Genomic DNA, 17,894 nt, shown 5'->3' on the forward strand with positions numbered 1-17,894 from the left:
TCCTCCCAACTAGCTGGGACTACCCATGTGCACCACTGTGCATGGCTAATTTTTAAATTTTCTGTAGAGATAGTTTATCATTGTGTTGCCCAGACTGGTCTCAAACTCCTGGATCTCTCAAGAGATCCTCCTGCCTTGGCCTCCCAAAGTGCTGGGATTACAGGCATGAGCCACTGTGCCCAGCTAGTTCTCATTTCTGTTTCTTTTTGCGTCTTTGCTTCCTTCTTCTCTTTTCTCAGTCTCCGTAGACTGGCTCCCTTAGCGCCTTTAGACCACAAACACCTATGGAAAGCTCCTAAGTTCATGTGTTAAAGTTCCAAGAGGGTTTTTTACCCTCCCCTCAACCAACGCCTCCCTTTGCAAATTTCCAGTTCTCAGAGAAGAGGTTCTGGCTGGCGTAGCTTCAGTCAGGTGTTGATCCCTGGCCCAGCCAACTGTATCTAGTTAAGCAGGGTCACTCAGCAGAAATATGGCTGCTGGAACTCATCCCTATCAGTGATATAGGTGGACCCAGAAAACAGGAGCTCAACACACAGTGTTACATGAGGGAGCAAGGTTTATTTCATTTTATTTCTGTGCTTATCTGTATATTGCCTTATTTTCAAAAGAATTATCTGAGGCAAGGATGTGGAGTTGGGTTGCCGAGGTCCTGCAAAAGAAGAGATTGAGCCAGGCACAGTGGCTCACACCTGTAATCCCAGCACATTGGGAGGCTTAGCCGGGAGGATCACTTGAAGCCAGGAGTTCAAGACCAGCCTGGGCAACATAGCAAGACCCCATTTCTACAAAAAATAAAAGCTAGCCAAGTGTGGTGGCACGTGCCTGTAGTCCCAGCTACTTTGGAGGCTGACGAGGGAGGATGGCTCGAGCCTGGGAGGCTGAGGCTGCAGTGAGCTATGATTGTGCCCCTGCACTCTAGCCTGGGAGACAGAACAAGACCCTGTCTTGAAAAAGAAGAAGTAGAGTTTGGGGCTGGGCACGGTAGCTCATGCCTGTAATCCCAGCACTTTGGGAGGCCGAGGCAGGTGGATCACCTGAGGTCAGGAGTTCGAGACCAGCCTGGCCAATATGGTGAAACACCGTCTCTACTAAAAATACACACACACACACACACACACACACAAATATTCGGGTGTGGTGGCACGTGCCTGTAATTGCAGCTACTTGGGAGGAGGCATGAAAATCGCTGGAACCCAGGAGGCAGAGGTTGCAGTGAGCCAAGATTGTGCCACTGCACTCCAGCCTGGGCAACAAGAGCGAAACTCCATCTAAAAAAAAAAAAAAAAGAAGTAGAGTTTGGAACAGACAAATGGAAATGGATATATAATTGAATGTCACTTCTTCCTTCCTTTTCTAGTTTGCTGCTGTTCAGTTTTCCACAAGCTACAAAACAGAATTTGATTTCTCAGATTATGTTAAACGGAAGGACCCTGATGCTCTGCTGAAGCATGTAAAGCACATGTTGCTGTTGACCAACACCTTTGGTGCCATCAATTATGTCGCGTGAGTTCCCTTTTGCAGGACAGCGTGTGTCCAGTGATTTGTTCTGGGTGATCTATCCACTTCCAGCTGCAGGGCATGGGAACTCAGTAGGTAGGTACAGCAAGGGGCAGTTTATTGTCTGAATTGAAGTGGAACAATTTTACTGCAGATTCTTTTGGTTGTACGTAACAGAAATCTACTCTGTACTAATTAAATCCAAGAGAAAGTCTAAGCCAGGTGCACAATCTGTAATCCCAGTGCTTTGGGAAGCTGAGGCAGGAGGATCTCTTGAGCCCAGAAGTTTTTGTTTGTTTGTTTGGTTTTTGGGGTTTTTTTTGTTTGTTTTTTGAGATGGAGTTTCGCTCTTGTTGCCCAGGCTGTAGTGCAATGGCATGATCTTGGCTCACCACAACCTCCACCTCCCAGGTTCAAGCCATTCTCCTGCCTCTGCCTCCCAAGTAGCTGGGATTACAGACCTGTGCCACCACACCTGGCTAATTTTTTTGTATTTTTAGTAGAGATGGGCTTTCACCATGTTGGCCAGGCTGGTCTCAAACTCCTGACCTCAGGTGATCCACCTGCCTCACCCTCCCAAAGTGCTGGGATTACAGGTGTGAGTCACCACACCTGGCCTATGAGCCAGGAGTTTGAAGCTGCAGTGAGCTATGATCACACCATTGCACTCCAGCCCGGACAACAGAGCAAGATCTTATCTCTAAAAAATTAAAAATAAATTAAAAAAGAAGAGCCAGGACACCAATGTGGCTGGAGAGAAATAAGTGAGAGGGGAAAATAGTAGGTGATGAGGTCAAAGAGATCATGAGGGTCTGGATGGGTTAGTGACTTGGAGGCCATAGTGAGGACTTTGGCTTTCCTCTGAGTAAGATGAGAAGTCATTAGAGGTTTTGAGTAGAGGAGTGATGATCTATGTTTTTTAAAAGATCCCTCTGGCTGCAGGGTTGATATTAGACTGTAGAGGGGCAAGGGCGGGTGGAAGTGATAGGGCCAGTTAGAAGGCTACTGAAAAATCCAGATGAGAGACAATGGTTGTTTAAACCAGGGTGGAAATCCACGAACAGGACCCGCAATAGGCCCATGTCTGTGTGGATGGAGATTGGAGAAGCATTTTGCATCCAAGATAGAACCAGATGTCTTGATAGCAGGTGTTCATGGGTAAGATGGTTCACACCTTGCTGCTGTTCCAGCAAGAGCTATGGCCAACCCAACTTGCTCAGAGGAAGGCTGTGGGCAAGGCAGGAATTTTCGTTTTCTTTTTTTTTAGAGTCAAGGTCTCACTCTGTTGCTCAGGCTGGAGTGCAGTGACGTGACCCTAGCTCACTGCAGCCTCAAACTCCTGGGCTCAAGCGATCCTCCTGTCTCAGCCTCCTGAGTAGTTGGAACTACAATCACACACCACCATGCCTGGCTAATTGTTTTCATCTTTGTAGAGTTGGAGTCTTGCTATGTTGCCCAGGATGGTCTGGAACTCCCAGGGCAGAAATTTTTAGCCTTGGCCCATCTGGTGTTCAGTTCTCCCTTCTTTATTTTTTTTTTTTAATTTTTTTGAGGGTGGAGGATTTTAGCAAAAAACAGAAAGCCTGCTAGACAAATTCTAAAAGAGCTGTAACACTAGTTCTCCCTCCTTCATCTCACATGCACAACCGCCTCCTTTGTGCTGGGAGTCAGAGATACAGCAACAAATCCAACATGGTCCTTTCCTTGAGGAACTCATGGTTTAGGGGGAAAATTGACAGAGAAACGAGTCATGGTAATTCACTAGGTTCACTGCTATAGTAGAGATCCTGAGGCAGCCTGGGGACTATGGGAAGGCAGAGGAGGTGCTGAAAGAGCTTGCTCTGGAAGAGTGACTCCCCAGTTTTCTTCAGCTGTAGGACCCTCTCTTCCACATTGAAATCTCACTTGGATCAACATCTGTAGCTGATTAAAGAGTGGTGGCCATGTGGTTGCAATGGAGGGTAGGAAGCCCAGAGTCATTCCTCACAAAACCTCCTCCTCCTGTCCATGGGCTCTGGGACACCCTCTGGACTGCCCAGGATGCAGTGTGAGGACCACTGGTCCAGAAGGAAAGGGGTGGCAGCAAAGAGGCTTAGAGGTGACTGCTGTAGGCTTGGAATCCCGGCCTGGGAGATCCAGGAAGGGCTTTTGCGTAACCAGCATGGCGGTGACTTGATGAGCAGGTGGGGAAGGAGACCTCAGGCCCTAGTTTGGGGGAGTCTCTCATCTCCTGCTTTCCTGGACACAGGACAGAGGTGTTCCGGGAGGAGCTGGGGGCCCGGCCGGATGCCACCAAAGTGCTTATCATCATCACGGATGGGGAGGCCACTGACAGTGGCAACATCGATGCGGCCAAAGACATCATCCGCTACATCATCGGGGTAGGGCTCCGGCTGCTTCCTGCATCTCATCTTCCCTCTCCTCTTTCTGAACCCCAGGCCCCTTTCTCCCTGGGGCCAGACTCTTGTGAAAATAATAGCAAACTGGACTGAGGTTTGGGGGATTTCAGCTCCTCACTCTCCATTCCCTCACAGATTGGAAAGCATTTTCAGACCAAGGAGAGTCAGGAGACCCTCCACAAATTTGCATCGAAACCCGCGAGCGAGTTTGTGAAGATTCTGGACACATTTGAGAAGCTGAAAGATCTATTCACTGAGCTGCAGAAGAAGATCTATGTCATTGAGGGTGAGTGGCAGGCCCTGGGAGAGGGCTCGGGAGTCTGCATAAAGAAATTCCCCTGGGACATCAGGCGGGGCTCGGTGGCTCACACCTGTAATCCCAGCACTTTGGGAGGCCGAGGCAGGTGGATCAATTGAGCTCAGGAGTTTGAGACCAGCCTGGGCAACATGGCAAAACCCCATCTATACTAAAAATACAAAAAATAGCCAGGTGTGGTGGTGGGTGCCTGTAATCTCGCTACTCAGGAGGCTGAGGCGCAAGAATCGCTTGAACTCAGGAGGCAGAGGCCTTAGTGAGCCAAGATCGCACCACTGCACTCCAGCCTGGGTGGCAGAGGAAGACTCCATTTCAAAAAATAAAAAACAAAAAACAAAAATGGCCAAGCGCGGTGGCTCACACCTGTAATCCCAGCACTTTGGGAGGCCGAGGTGGGCAGATCACCTGAGGTCAGGAGTTCGAGACCAGCCTGGCCAACATGGCGAAACCCCGTCTCTACTAAAAATACAAAAATTAGCTGGGCTTGGTGGCGCATGCCTGTAATCCCAGCTACTCAGGGGGCTGAGGCAGAAGAATCGCTTGAACCCAGGAGGCGGAGGTTGCAGTGAGCTGAGATGTGCCATTGCACTCCAGCCTGGGCAACACAGCAAGACTCAGTCTCAAAAAAAAAAAAAAAAAAAAAAAAAACCTCCCCTGGGACATCATATTAGAAACACAAAGAATAATAAGCACTTACTGAATATCTGATCTTGTGCCAAGGGCTTGCCTAAATAAAACAGACCTTTAGAAGGAATTTAGGAGAGGGTCATCTGAGAGCAGCCCTGTGATCTTTCTTTCTCTTCCTTCTTTCTCTCCTTCCTTCCTTCCCTTTCCCTCTCCTCCCCTCCCCTCTCCTCTCCTCTCCTCCCCACTTCCTCTACCTTCTTCTCTTCTTTTCTCTTCTCTTTCTTTTTTTCTTTTTTTTTTTTTTTGAGACAGAGTCTCGCTCTGTTGCCCAGGCTGGAGTGCAGTGGCGCGATCTCTGCTCACTGCAAGCTCCACTTCCCAGGCTCACGCCATTCTCCTGCCTCAGCCTCCCGAGCAGCTGGGACTACAGGCGCCAGCCACCATGCCCGGCTAATTTTTTGTATTTTTAGTAGAGATGGGGTTTCACCGTGTTAGCCAGGATGATCTCCATCTGACTTCGTGATCCGCCCGCCTTGGACTCCCAAAGTGCTGGGATTACAGGCGTGAGCCACCGCGCCCAGCCTCTTTTCTTTTTTGCTTTTCTTTCACAGGGTCTCACTCTGTCACCCAGGCTGGGGTACAGTGGCATGATCACAGCTCACTGCAGCCTTGACCTTCCAGGCTCAGGTGATCCTCCCACATAGCTGGGACTACAGGTGTATGATACCACACCTGGCTATCTTTTTTTTTTCTGTATTTTTTGTAGAGGCAGGGGTCTCGCTATGTTGCCCGGGCTGGTCTCGAATTCCTGGCCCCAAGCAATCTGCCCACCTCGGCCTCCTAAAGTGCTAGGATTACAGGCGTGAGCCACTGCACCCGGCCCTCTCTGATATTTCTTTCTGAAATTCCATCTTCTCTTGGAGCTCAGGTTGATCCAGGACTGACCTATGTCTTGCTGGTGTGATCTGAGCCCTGCAGAGTGAATGTAATTCCTCCCCCTTCTTTCTCAACTGTCTTGCTGTCACTTATCCAAGGCTCCACATTACTTCAGAAGGGCAGGCTGGCAGGGGCCAGTGTGAAGAACCCACAAGTCTTCTTTCCTGGACTAGAATAAGAGAAGATTTATATTGTGGTCACTGGATGGAGGACTGGTTATGGAGGGCATTTCCCCAGGAAGCTTACTTGACTGAAAGATATGTGATTCCTACAGGAAAGTCTCCTTTGCTAGGACACAGCCTTGGTGTTCAGTTCAGTTAAAGAAGCAATGGGCTGAGCATGATGGCTCACGCCCGTCATCCCAACACTCTGGGAGGCTGAGGCAGGTGGATCACTTGAGGTCACCCAGCTACTTGGGAGGCTAAGGTAGGAGAATCACTTGAACCCAGGAGGCAGAGGTCGCAGTGAGCTGAGATTGTGACACTGCACTCCAGCCTGGGCGACAAGAGCAAAACTGTCTCAAAAAAAAGCAGCAGCAATGGTCCAGCCTGGGCAGCATAGCAAGAACCCGTGTCTAAATAATTAATAAAAATGAAAAGTGAATTTTTAAAAAAAGTTTAAAAAAAAAACTCACTCTCAACTGGCTTTTAAGCTGAGATATGAAAGATGAGATTCAAACAGCAATGTGAGAAAGGTGGAATGAGGGTAGAGAGAAGCACAGGTGCAAGGCCAGGGGCGGGGAAAGGGCTCGGCATGCCAGGAAAATGGAAAAAGTTCAGTGTGACCGGAGCACAGTGAGGAAGGGAGAGAGAAGGTTGGCAGGGAGGTAAGGGTCCTCCAGTCCCTCAGAAAGAGTTTGGATTTCAGTGTGAAGATCGATGAGAAATCATGAAGGAGTTTTTTGTTGTCGTTGTCTTGAGACAGGGACTCACTCTGTTGCCCAGACTGGAGTGCAGTGGCGTGATCACGGCTCACTGCAGCCTCAAACTCCTGGGCTCAAGAAGTCCTCCCACCTCGACCTCCTGAGTAGCTGGGACTACAGATACACACCACCACATCTGGCTAATTTTTAAATTTTTTGTAGAGACAAGAGTTTATACTATATTTCCTAAGCAGGTCTTGAACTCCTGGGCTCAAGCAATCCTCCTGCTTCAGCCTCACATTGTGCTGGGATTACAGGCATGAGCTACTACACCTGGCCGAGACAGAGTTTCTACTATATTGCCCAGGCTGGTCTTTAACTCCTAGCCTCAAGCAAGTCTTCTGCCTCAGCCTCACAAAGTGTTGGGATTACCGGAGTGAGCCACTGCTCCCAGCCCATGAAGAGGTTGTGTTTTTTTTTTTTTTTTGGAGACAGTCTTGCTCTGTCACCAGGCTGGAGTGCAGTGGTGTGATCTTGGCTCACTGCAACCTCAGCCTCCTCGGTTCAAGCGATTCTCCTGCCTCAGCCTCCCAAGTAGCCAGGAGTACAGGCGCCTGCCATCACACCCAGATAAATTTTTTGTATTTTTAGTAGAGACGGGGTTTCACCATATTGGCCAGGCTGGTCTCGAACACCTAACCTCAGGTAATCCACCCACCTCGGCCTCCCAAAGTGCTAGGATTACAGATGTGAGCCACTGCGCCTGGCCTTTTTTTTTTTCAAGACAGAGTTTCACTCTGTCAGCCAGGCTGGAGAGCAGTGGTGCGATCTTGGCTCACTGCAACCTCCAGTTGTTTTTGAGCCTCCCAGGCTCGAGCAATTCTCCTGCCTCGGCCTTCCAAGTAGCTGGGATTACAGGCATGTCCCACCACGCCTGGCTAATTTTTGTATTTTTAGTAGAGATAGGGTTTCACCATGCTGGCCAGGCTGGTCTCGAACTCCTGACCTCAGGTAATCTGCCCGCCTTGGCCTCCCAAAGTGCTGGGATTACAGGCGTGAGTCACCACGCACAGCCAGTGAAGAGTTCTCAAGGAGAAGCTATATAAGCCAGGCACGGTGGTGCATACCAGTAGTCCCAGCTACTTGGGATGCTGAGGCAGGAGGATCTCTTGAGCCTAGGAGTTTGAGACTGTAGTGAGCTATGATCACACCACTGCACTCCAGCCTGGGCAACACAGCAAGACCCTGTCTCAAAAAAAAAGAAAGAGTGTATTTCAAAGGCAGGAGTATCATGATTTGGTGATGTGTTGGAGATGAGATGGAGGAAAGAGAAGACTCCAGGTGGATTTGGTTTCTTAGCATGGTTCATTAGGTGAGTGGGGGTCCCATTCATTGAAGTGAGAAGCCTGAGTCAGAGCAGAAACCAAGAGCTGAGTCTTGGACACACGGAGATGAGTAATTGGATATTCAAATCTGGAGGCTGGGCACAGTGGCTCACACCTGTCATTGTCCCAACACATTGGGAGGCCGAGGCGGGTGCGTCACCTGAGTTCGAGACCAGCCTGGCCAACATGGTGAAACTCCATCTCCACTAAAAATACAAAAATTAGCTAGGCATGGTGGTGCACCTATAATCCCAGCTACTTGGGAGGCTGAGGCAGGAGAATCGCTTGAACTCAGGAGGCAGAGGCTGTGGTGAGCTGAGATTGCACTACTGCACTCCAGCCTTGGTGACAGAGAGAGACTCCATCTCAAAAAAAAAAAAAAAAAAAAATTAGCCAGGCATGATGGTGTGTGCCTGTAGTCCCAGCTATCCAGGAGGCTAAGCCGGGAGGATTGCTTGAGCTTGGGAGGTTGAGGCTGCAGTGAGCTGTGATTGCGCCACTGCACTCCAACCTGGGCAACAGAGCAAGACCTTGTCTCAAAAACAAAAAACAAACAAATCTGGGACTCCCGGGGTAAAAGCCAACTCCGCATTAAGCCACTTCCTGGGTCTGCCTGACCCTCACATGCATGCCTTCTACCTTACCCAGAAGTAAATACCTCACTTCTTCCCCGTCCTGCCATGAATTTTTTTCACTGCGTTTACAGCTGTTGGGTCTCACCTGTTCTCTGCTTTGTTCCCCAGGCACAAGCAAACAGGACCTGACTTCCTTCAACATGGAGCTGTCCTCCAGCGGCATCAGTGCTGACCTCAGCAGGGTGCGTGCTGGGCTGGAGCAATGGGCTGCAGGGAGTGCACTTGGCTCCGGGGGGTGGGTCGGTGGGTAGCTGATCCGCTTATCTCCTTCCCTGGGCAGGGCCATGCAGTCGTGGGGGCAGTAGGAGCCAAGGACTGGGCTGGGGGCTTTCTCGACCTGAAGGCAGACCTGCAGGATGACACATTTATTGGGAATGAACCATTGACACCAGAAGTGAGAGCAGGCTATTTGGGTGAGTACTTCTCTTTTCTGCGGGGTTCTTCTGGTTGTAGAGGTCAGATGGTCACTCAGCCTGGCTTCCAAAACAATAATGAAAACAGTTAAGCAACCAGCATGAACAAAGTCAGAGTTTAAATATGGCTGTGACATTCATAATTTATTGTCTGTATTTTCTGATGCTTTGACACCTTGGGGCCGTGCTAATCCTGAAGAGACGACCCCTCCCAGGGTTGGCCACTTCCTAGAGATAGTAAACAACTTGCCTGTGAATATGCCTTGTAGCTGGTCCTGGTGGCTCATGCCTGTAATCCCAGCACTTTGGGAGGCTGAGGCAGGCGGATCACCTGAGTCAAGAGTTCAAGACCAGCATGGCCAACATGGTGAAACCCTGTCTCTACTAAAAATACAAAAGTTAGCCAGGCATGGTGGTGCATGCCTGTAGTCCCAGCTCTTCTGGAGGCTGAGGCTGGAGAATCGTTTGAACCTGAGAGGAGGAGGTTGCAGTGAGCAGAAATCACGCTGCTGCACACCAGTCTGGGCAAAAGAGCAAGACTCTGTCTCAACAAACAGGGCCGAGCACAGTGGCTCACACCTGTAATCCCAGCACTTCGGGAGGCCGAGGCGGGTGAATCACCTGAGGTCAGCAGTTCGAGACCAGCCTGGCCAACATGGCAAAACCCCATCTCTACTAAAAATACAAAAATTAGTCGGGCATGATGGCAGGTGCCTTTAATTCCAGCTACTCAGTGGGCTGAGGCAGGAGAATCGCTTGAACCCAGGAGGCAGAGGTTGCAGTGAGCTGAGGATCATGCCGCTGCACTCCAGCCTAGATGACAGAGCGAGACTCCATCTCAGAAAAAAAAAAAAAAAAAAAAGGCCTTTTATATGCAAACCAGCCAATTCTGAGCCCATATCCCCAGCCACCTCCTTTGTCTAATCCTTACACAACAAGCCAAAAGTTCCTCTGCCCTAAATCAGCTCAGGGCCAGGCATCAGTCAACCAGAGGCCACCGCTATAGCCCAGAGCCAGCCAAAATTATTCAAACTGTGCAATCCTAAACTTGCTTGAACTTGCCAACCTACCTCGCCACCCTTCCTTGTGGAAACCACAAGAAGAGCTCTGGGCCATGCTCTTCCCTGGCTCCTCCTGCCTCTCCACTAATCTGGTGTTTCCCTGTCTGGCCCTGCGTGGCATCCAGTGCCTACTCCTTCTTGGCAATGTGGCTAGCAAACTTCATTCAATGACAGTGACTCTCTATATCATCAATCACATGTATATATTAAATCCCAGGCACATTTTAAAACAACCTGCCTTATTAGTAAGAGGACTGGCCACTCCTTTTTGAGGCTTCCTCCTCTTGAATTGTCCAAGATCACCTGAGGTCAAGAGTTCAAGACCAGCCTGGCCAACATGGTGAAACCCCGTCTCTACTAAAAACACAAAAAAATTAGCTGGACGTGGTGACGCACACCTGTAGTCCCAGCTACTTGGGAGGCTGAGGCAGGGAAATCACTTGAACCTGGGAGGCAGAAGTTACAGTGAGCCGAGATTGCACTACTGCACTCCAGCCTGGGCGACAGAGAGAGACTTTGTCTCAAAAAAAAAAAAAAAAAAAAAATTAGTTGGGCATGGTTGTGCATGCCTGTGGTCCCAGCTACTTGGGAGCCTGAGATGGGAGGATCACTTGAGCCTGGGAGGTTAAGGCTGCAGTGAAGAAAAAAAAAAGAAGAAATAACTCTAAAATTTAATCTCTAGCTGGGCGTGGTGGCTCACACTGTAATCCCAGCACTTTGGGAGGCTGAGGCTGGCAGATCATTTGAGGTCAGGAGTTCGAAACCAGCCTGGCCAACATGGTGAAAGTCCATCTCTAGTAAAAATGCAAAAAATTAGCCAGGCATGGTGGCGTGCACCTGTAATCCCAGCTACTCGGGAGGCTGAGGCAGGAGAATCTCTTGAACTCTGGAGGCAGAGGTTGCAGTGAGTCGAGATTGTGCCACTGCAGTCCAGCCTGGGTGACAGAGCAAAACTCTGTCTCAAAAAAAAAAAAAAAAAAAAAGAAAAAATGTTTAATCTCTAGTTAGACACCTACCCCACTCTACACACACATAAATATATACATATATGTGGATAGGTAAATAAACAGAATCCTGAGTGTCTACTATACTACTATCCTTCAGATCTTTATTTAGTTTAGCTATCACTAGCATAGCACTAAGCATTTTATATACATGTCTTATTTAACTCTCAAAACACACCCCATGAGATTGGTACTGTTCCTTTTTTTTTCTTTAGACATAAGGTCTCGCTTTGTCACCTGGGCTGGAGTGCAGTGGTGCCATCTTGGCTCGCTGCTGCCTTGACCTCCTGGCTTTGAGCAATCCTCCTTCCTCAGCCTCCCAAAGTGCTGAGGTTACAGCCATGAGCCACAATGTCCAGCCTCTTCCCTTTTTGTAGATGAGAAAACTGAGGCGCAGAGGCATGAAGCAATTTACTTACGACTACACAGCTAGGAAACAGTAGCACTAGGATTTAAACCTTGTCTCATGGAGTTCAAGAATTTGAAGTTCTTAACCCTTGTGCTTCCAGACTCCATACAACAATAGGGAAGTGGTTCCGTCTCTTCACTCTTCCTTCCATGTGCTGTAGGGCCTTGGACAGCTCTGTTTTCTTCACTCACTTTCAACTGCTCTGCACAGAGACCATCAGATGGGGTCAGTGACTCATCCCAGAGGATTCCTGCTGGTGGCTCCTGGCTCTAGCCCAATCTTGGGTCCAATTTCCTGCAGCGTTTCCTTGAACATTCAATAGAGGTTGTCCTGGTATCTTAGAGGAGAGAACCTCATTACAGGAAGTTGAAGATGAAGACAGCCTGACACTGACATGATATCTTTTTTTTTCTTTTTTTTTTTTTGAGACTGAGTCTCTCTGTTGCCTAGGCTGGAGTGAAGTGGTGTGATCTCAGCTCACTGCAACCTCCACCTCCCAGGTTCAACTGATTCTCTTGCCTCAGCCTCCTGAGTAGCCGGAACTACAGGCGCATGCCACCATGCCCAGCTAATTTTTTGCATTTTTAGTAGTGATGGGATTTCACCATGTTGACCAGGCTGGTCTCAAACTCCTGACATCAGGTGATCCACCCGCCTCGGGCTCCCAAAGTGCTGGGATTACAGGCATGTGCCACCGCTCCCAGCCAACATATCTTATTTTTTTTTTGAGACAGTCTTGCTCTGTCACCCAGGCTGGAGTGCAGTGGCGCAATCTCAGCTCACTGCAATCTCCGCCTCCTGGGTTCACGCCATTCTCCTGCCTCAGCCTCCCGAGTAGCTGGGACTACAGGTGCCCACCACCGCACCCGGCTAATTTTTTGTATTTTTAGTAGAGACAGGGTTTCACCGTGGTCTCGATCTCCTGACCTCGTGATCCGCCCGCCTCGGCATCCCAAAGTGCTGGGATTACAGGCGTGAGCCACCGCACCCAGCAACATGATATCTTTAAGCATGAAAATTTTTCAAGTTCCCTGCTTTATTTTATTTTGTTAGAGACAGGGTCTCACTCTGTCACCCAGGCTAGAGTGTAATGGCACCATTGTAGTTCATGGCATCCTTGAACTCCTGGGCTCAAGCAATCCTTTTGCCTCTCAGCCTCTCTAGTACCTGGGACCACAGGTGTGCATCACCACACCTGGCTAGTTTTTGTAATTTTTTGTAGAGATGGGCTCTCACTATGTTGCCCAGGCTGGTCTCAAACTTCTGGCCTCAAGCGATCCTCCTACCTCGGCTTCCCAAAATGTTAGGATTACAGGCGTGAGCCACTGCACCTGGCCCAGACATGCTTCATTTTTAATATCCATGCCAACTTTGCATTCTTCTAATATATACCATTTTATTTTTTTTTTAATTTATTTTATTTATTTATTTATTTATTTTGAGACGGAGTCTTGCTCTGCTGCCCGGGCTGGAGTGCAGTGGCGCAATCTCGCTCACTTCAAGCTCCGCCTCCCAGGTTCACGCCATTCTCCTGCCTCAGCCTCCCAAGTAGCTGGGACTACAGGCGCCTACCACCACGTCCAGCTAATTTTTTGTATTTTTAGTAGAGACGGGGTTTCACCGTGTTAGCCAGGATGGTCTCAATCTCCTGACCTTGTGATCCACCCACCTCGGCCTCCCAAAGTGCTGGGATTACAGGCATGAGCCACCGCACCCGGACTCCCATTTTATTTTATTATTTAAGAAAAAAGAGGCCAGGCACAGTGGCTTACACCTGTAACCCCAGCACTTTGGGAGGCTGAGGTGGGTGGATCACCTGAGGCCAGGAGTTTGAGACCACCCTGGCCAACATGGCAAAACCCTGTTTCTACTAAAAATACAAAAAAATTATCTGGGTGTGGTGGCTGGGCTCCTGTAATCCCAGCTACTTGGGAGGTTGAGGCAGGAGAATTGCTTGAACCCGGGAGGCGGAGGTTGCAGTGAGTTGAGATCATGCCATTGCATTCCAGCCTGGGCAAGAGAGCGAGACTCTGTCTCTAAAAAAGAAAAAAGAATGGAGTCTTCCTTACTAATCCTCAGGTAAACTGAGGCCCAGAAGAGGCTCCACGCTTCACTTGTTGTGCATAGCTGCTTTTCCCTGGGTGTGCATGTCACCCAAGTTGAAGACATGCCATCCCCAAGATGGCAGGATTTGTTTGGCTGGGAGCACATGGATGCTTTTCTCAGGAGAAGGTCTTCAGCTGTTTCTATGCATCTCTGCTACTAACCCAATTCCTGGGGCCCCTGCCCCTCTCCTGCTGGGTGTTCTTCCAGCATCCTCTGTTCCTAACTCCATGCCCCGCACACTTTCCTCAGGTTACACTGTGACCTGGCTGCCCTCCCGGGAAAAGACTTCGTTGCTGGCCTCGGGAGCCCCTCGATACCAGCACGTGGGCCGAGTGCTGCTGTTCCAAGAGCCACAGGGTGGAGGACACTGGAGCCAGGTCCAGACAATCCATGGGACCCAGGTGCGCACAGTCCGAGGGCATCTGCAGACCAGGGACTGGAGGGACACACATCACACTCCCTTCTGTCCTTTGAATGCTCATCCACTTACCATGTGGCAGGCCCTGTGCTAAACATGATCACATTTGTCCCTCATGACACACAGAGGTAAGCCCTGTCATCTCCCTCTCTAGTTTAAGAAACTGAACCTCAAAGAGCCCATCTTGTCTTAATGCACATAGACTAGGGGTGGATCCAGGATTGGAACCTGCATTTGAGGGAGTGGCATAAGATGAACGCGGTACAGGTATCTCCTTGCCAACCCCTGCTGTTCCCACAGGCGCTTCCCCAAACACCTGCCTCTCCCCACAGATTGGCTCTTATTTCGGTGGGGAGCTGTGTGGCGTCGACGTGGACCAAGATGGGGAGACAGAGCTGCTGCTGACTGGTGCCCCACTGTTCTATGGGGAGCAGAGAGGAGGCCGAGTGTTTATCTACCAGAGAAGACAGGTGGGGCCAGGATCTGGAGCTGAGAGGGAGGAGGGAGAGCAGCAGAGATTCACAGCTCCTAGTTATTCTGAAGGCTTTCTCTGTCTGGTCATGTGGCGATCAAACTTTTAGAACGACAGAGAGGCAATAGCAAATCCTCACTGGGGAAAGACTGTATGCAGGGTCCAGTGCCAATATTTCCTTTTTCTTTTGTGACAGAGTCTCGCTCTTATGGCCCAGGCTAGAGTGCAGTGGCGCGATCTTGGCTCACTGCAACCTCCACCTCCTAGATTCAAGGGATTCTCCTGCCTCAGCCTCCCGAGTAGCTGGGATTACAGGCGTGTGCCACCATGCCCAGCTAATTTTTGTATTTTTAGTACAGACAGTGTTTCACCATGTTGGCCAGGCTGGTGTCGAACTCCTGACCTCAGGTGATCCACCTGCCTCGGCCTCCCAAAGTGCTGGGATTACAGGCGTGAGCTGCTGCACCTGGTAGGCAGCGCCAAACTTTTTATAGATACGACCTCCCTTTCCTCATGACCACCTGCCGAGATACTACAAGCTTTATTTTATAAATGGGAATCCCTGGGATACGGTGGCTCATGCCTGTAATCCCAGAACTTTGAGAGGCTGAGGCAAGATGATTGCTTGAAGCCAGGAGTTCAAGACCAGCCTGGGCAACATGACAAGACCCTGTTTCTACAAAAATAAAAATAAATAAATTATAATTTTAAAGTTAGCCAGATGTGGTGGTACATGCCTGTAGTCCCAGCTACTTGGGAGGCTGAGGTGGGAGGATTGCTTGAGCCCAGGAGTTCGAGGCTGTAGTGAGCTGCGATTGCGCCACTGCACTCCAGCCTGTGCGACAGAGCAAGACTCCATCTCAAAAAAAAAAAATTATCAAAAAAATGTATATATATATAAATGGAAACCCCAAGGCTCAGTAGGGGGATGTCTGAAACCACAGGGTCACGGTAAGAGGACAGTAAGAGGCTGGGCTGGTGCTTGAACCCTGGTTAGTCTAACAGCACCATTCCAATTCTGTGAGGGACCCCATTTTACGTTTCTTTAGCATTCTTCACTCAGTTGTTCTGTGACAGCTTGCTGAGTGACTTGGGTGTGACCTGTCTCTTGCTACTTCCTAGTTGGGATTTGAAGAAGTCTCAGAGCTGCAGGGGGACCCCGGCTACCCACTCGGGCGGTTTGGAGAAGCCATCACTGCTCTGACAGACATCAACGGCGATGGGCTGGTGGATGTGGCTGTGGGGGCCCCTCTGGAGGAGCAGGGGGCTGTGTACATCTTCAATGGGAGGCACGGGGGGCTTAGCCCCCAGCCAAGTCAGGTGATGTATGCTGCCTGCCAATCACACTCCATTCTCAGGTGCCCTAAGCCCCCAAGCCCAGACCCCACTCCCCAGCCCGATCCTTCCCTCCCTCTAACCTACCTCTCCTCAGCTTAGTGGTAATTTCTTTCTTGCTCTCAGCGGATAGAAGGGACCCAGGTGCTCTCAGGAATTCGGTGGTTTGGACGCTCCATCCATGGGGTGAAGGACCTTGAAGGGGACGGCTTGGCAGACATGGCTGTGGGGGCTGAGAGCCAGATGATCCTGCTGAGGTGAGATGGGGCTCTCAGGTCACACCTGATGACCCCAGCTCTTATCCCGTTTTGTTTATATTTTATTTTATTTATTTATTTTGTTTTTTTTAGAGACAGGGTCTCTCTTTGTTGCTCAGGCTGGAGTGCAGTGGCATGATCATAACTCACTGCAGCCTCGAACTGCTGGGCTTAAGTGATCCTTCCACCTCAGCCTCCCGGGTAGCTGGGACTACAGGTGCTCACCACCACACCTTGCTAATTTTTTTTTTTTTTTTTTTTTTTTTGGTAGCAATGGGGACTTGCTATGTTGCCCCAGCTGGTCTCAAACTCCTGGTCTCAAACTATGCTTTCTCCTCAGCCTCCCAGAGTGCTGGAGTTACAGGCAGAAGCCACTATGCATGGCCTAATTTTTATTTTTTTAATATATGGTCTTCCAGGCCAGGCACAGTGGCTCACACCTGTAATCCCAGAGAGAGCTTATATATTGGAAAACATATAATTAAAAATTAGCAGGGTGTGGCAGCCCGGCACGGTGGCTCACGCCTCTAATCCTGGCACTTCGGAAGTCCGAGGCAGGCGGATCACGAGGTCAGGAGATGGAGACCATCCTGGCTAACACGGTGAAACCCCATCTCTACTAACAATACAAAAAATTAGCCGGGCATGATGGCGGGCGCCTGTAGTCGCAGCTGCTCGGGAGGCTGAGGCAGGAGAATGGCGTGAACCTGGGAGGTGGAGCTTGCAGTGAGCCAAGATCGTGCCACTGCACTCCAGCCTGGGCGACAGAGCAAGACTCCGCCTCAAAAAAAAAAAAGATTAACAGGGTGTGGTGGCTCATGTGGGTAATCCCAGCACCTTGAGAGGCTGTGGCAGGAGGATTACTTGAGCTCAAGAGTTTGAGATCAGCCTGGGCAACACAGTGGGACACCATCTGTACTTTTTCTTTTTCTTTTGAGAGAGAGTCTTGCACTGTTGCCCAGGCCAGAGTGCAGTGGTGTGATCTTGGCTCACTGCAACCTCCACCTCCTGGGTTCAAGCGATTCTGCTGCCTCAGCCTCCCGAGCAGCTGGGATCACAGGCATGCACCACCGTGCCCTGCTAATTTTTTTGTATTTTTAGTAGAGACGGGGTTTGGCCATGTTGGCCAGGTGGTTTTGAACTCCTGACCTCAAGGGATCCGCCTGTCTCGGCCTCCCAAAGTGCTAGGATTACAGAGTGAGCCACCGTGCCCAGCCCTTTTCTTTGTCTTTTAATTGGCCAGGTATGGTGGTGTGTGACTATAGGCCTAGCTACTTGGGAGGCTGAAGCAGGAGGATGACTTGAGCCTGGGAGGTCGAGGTCGCAGTGAGCTGTGATCATGCCACTGCACTACAGCCTGAGCGACAGAGTGAGATCCTATCACAAAAAAATAATAAATAGGCCGGGCGCAATGACTCATGCCTGTAATCCAGCACTTTGGGAGGCCGAGGCGGGTGGATCATTTGAGGTCAGGAGTTCGAGACCAGCCTGGCCAACATGGTGAAACCCCATCTCTACTAAAAATACAAAAATTAGCTGGGCATGGTGGCATGCGCCTGTAATCCCAGCTACTTGGGAGGCTGAGGCAGGAGAATTGCTTGAGCCCAAGAGGCGGATCTCAAAAAAAAAAAAAAAAAAAATAGGAGCCAGGCGCTGGGGATCACTGCCGTAATCCCAGCTACGCAGGAGTCTGAGACAAGAGGATCGCTGGAGGCCAGGAGTGTGAGGATGCAGTGAGCTATGACTGCACCACTGCACTCCA

General features: G+C 49.9%; 1 protein-coding gene and 1 non-coding gene across 6 annotated transcripts in view; one reads left to right on the forward strand and one right to left on the reverse strand.

Annotated features, from left to right (window-relative positions):
* Window positions 1–17,894, forward strand: part of ITGAL (integrin subunit alpha L) — a 49,836-nt gene that overhangs the window by 7,356 nt on the left and 24,586 nt on the right. For all 5 annotated transcript variants that reach the window (XM_054453053.2, XM_054453051.1, XM_054453049.1 and 2 more), the window contains 9 exons: window positions 1,358–1,503; window positions 3,746–3,878; window positions 4,032–4,182; window positions 8,766–8,839; window positions 8,938–9,070; window positions 13,900–14,051; window positions 14,401–14,538; window positions 15,663–15,860; window positions 16,002–16,132. In XM_054453053.2, coding sequence (XP_054309028.1) covers window positions 1,358–1,503; window positions 3,746–3,878; window positions 4,032–4,182; window positions 8,766–8,839; window positions 8,938–9,070; window positions 13,900–14,051; window positions 14,401–14,538; window positions 15,663–15,860; window positions 16,002–16,132 — 1,256 coding nt within the window. The remainder of the gene's footprint in view (window positions 1–1,357; window positions 1,504–3,745; window positions 3,879–4,031; window positions 4,183–8,765; window positions 8,840–8,937; window positions 9,071–13,899; window positions 14,052–14,400; window positions 14,539–15,662; window positions 15,861–16,001; window positions 16,133–17,894) is intronic.
* LOC129016383 (U7 small nuclear RNA) lies at window positions 3,054–3,114 on the reverse strand. Its single transcript, XR_008494789.1, has one exon. It is a non-coding gene; the product is annotated as a U7 small nuclear RNA (small nuclear RNA).

Source organism: Pongo pygmaeus, chromosome 18 (assembly GCF_028885625.2).
Source record: "Pongo pygmaeus isolate AG05252 chromosome 18, NHGRI_mPonPyg2-v2.0_pri, whole genome shotgun sequence".
Taxonomy (NCBI): Eukaryota; Metazoa; Chordata; class Mammalia; order Primates; family Hominidae; genus Pongo; species Pongo pygmaeus.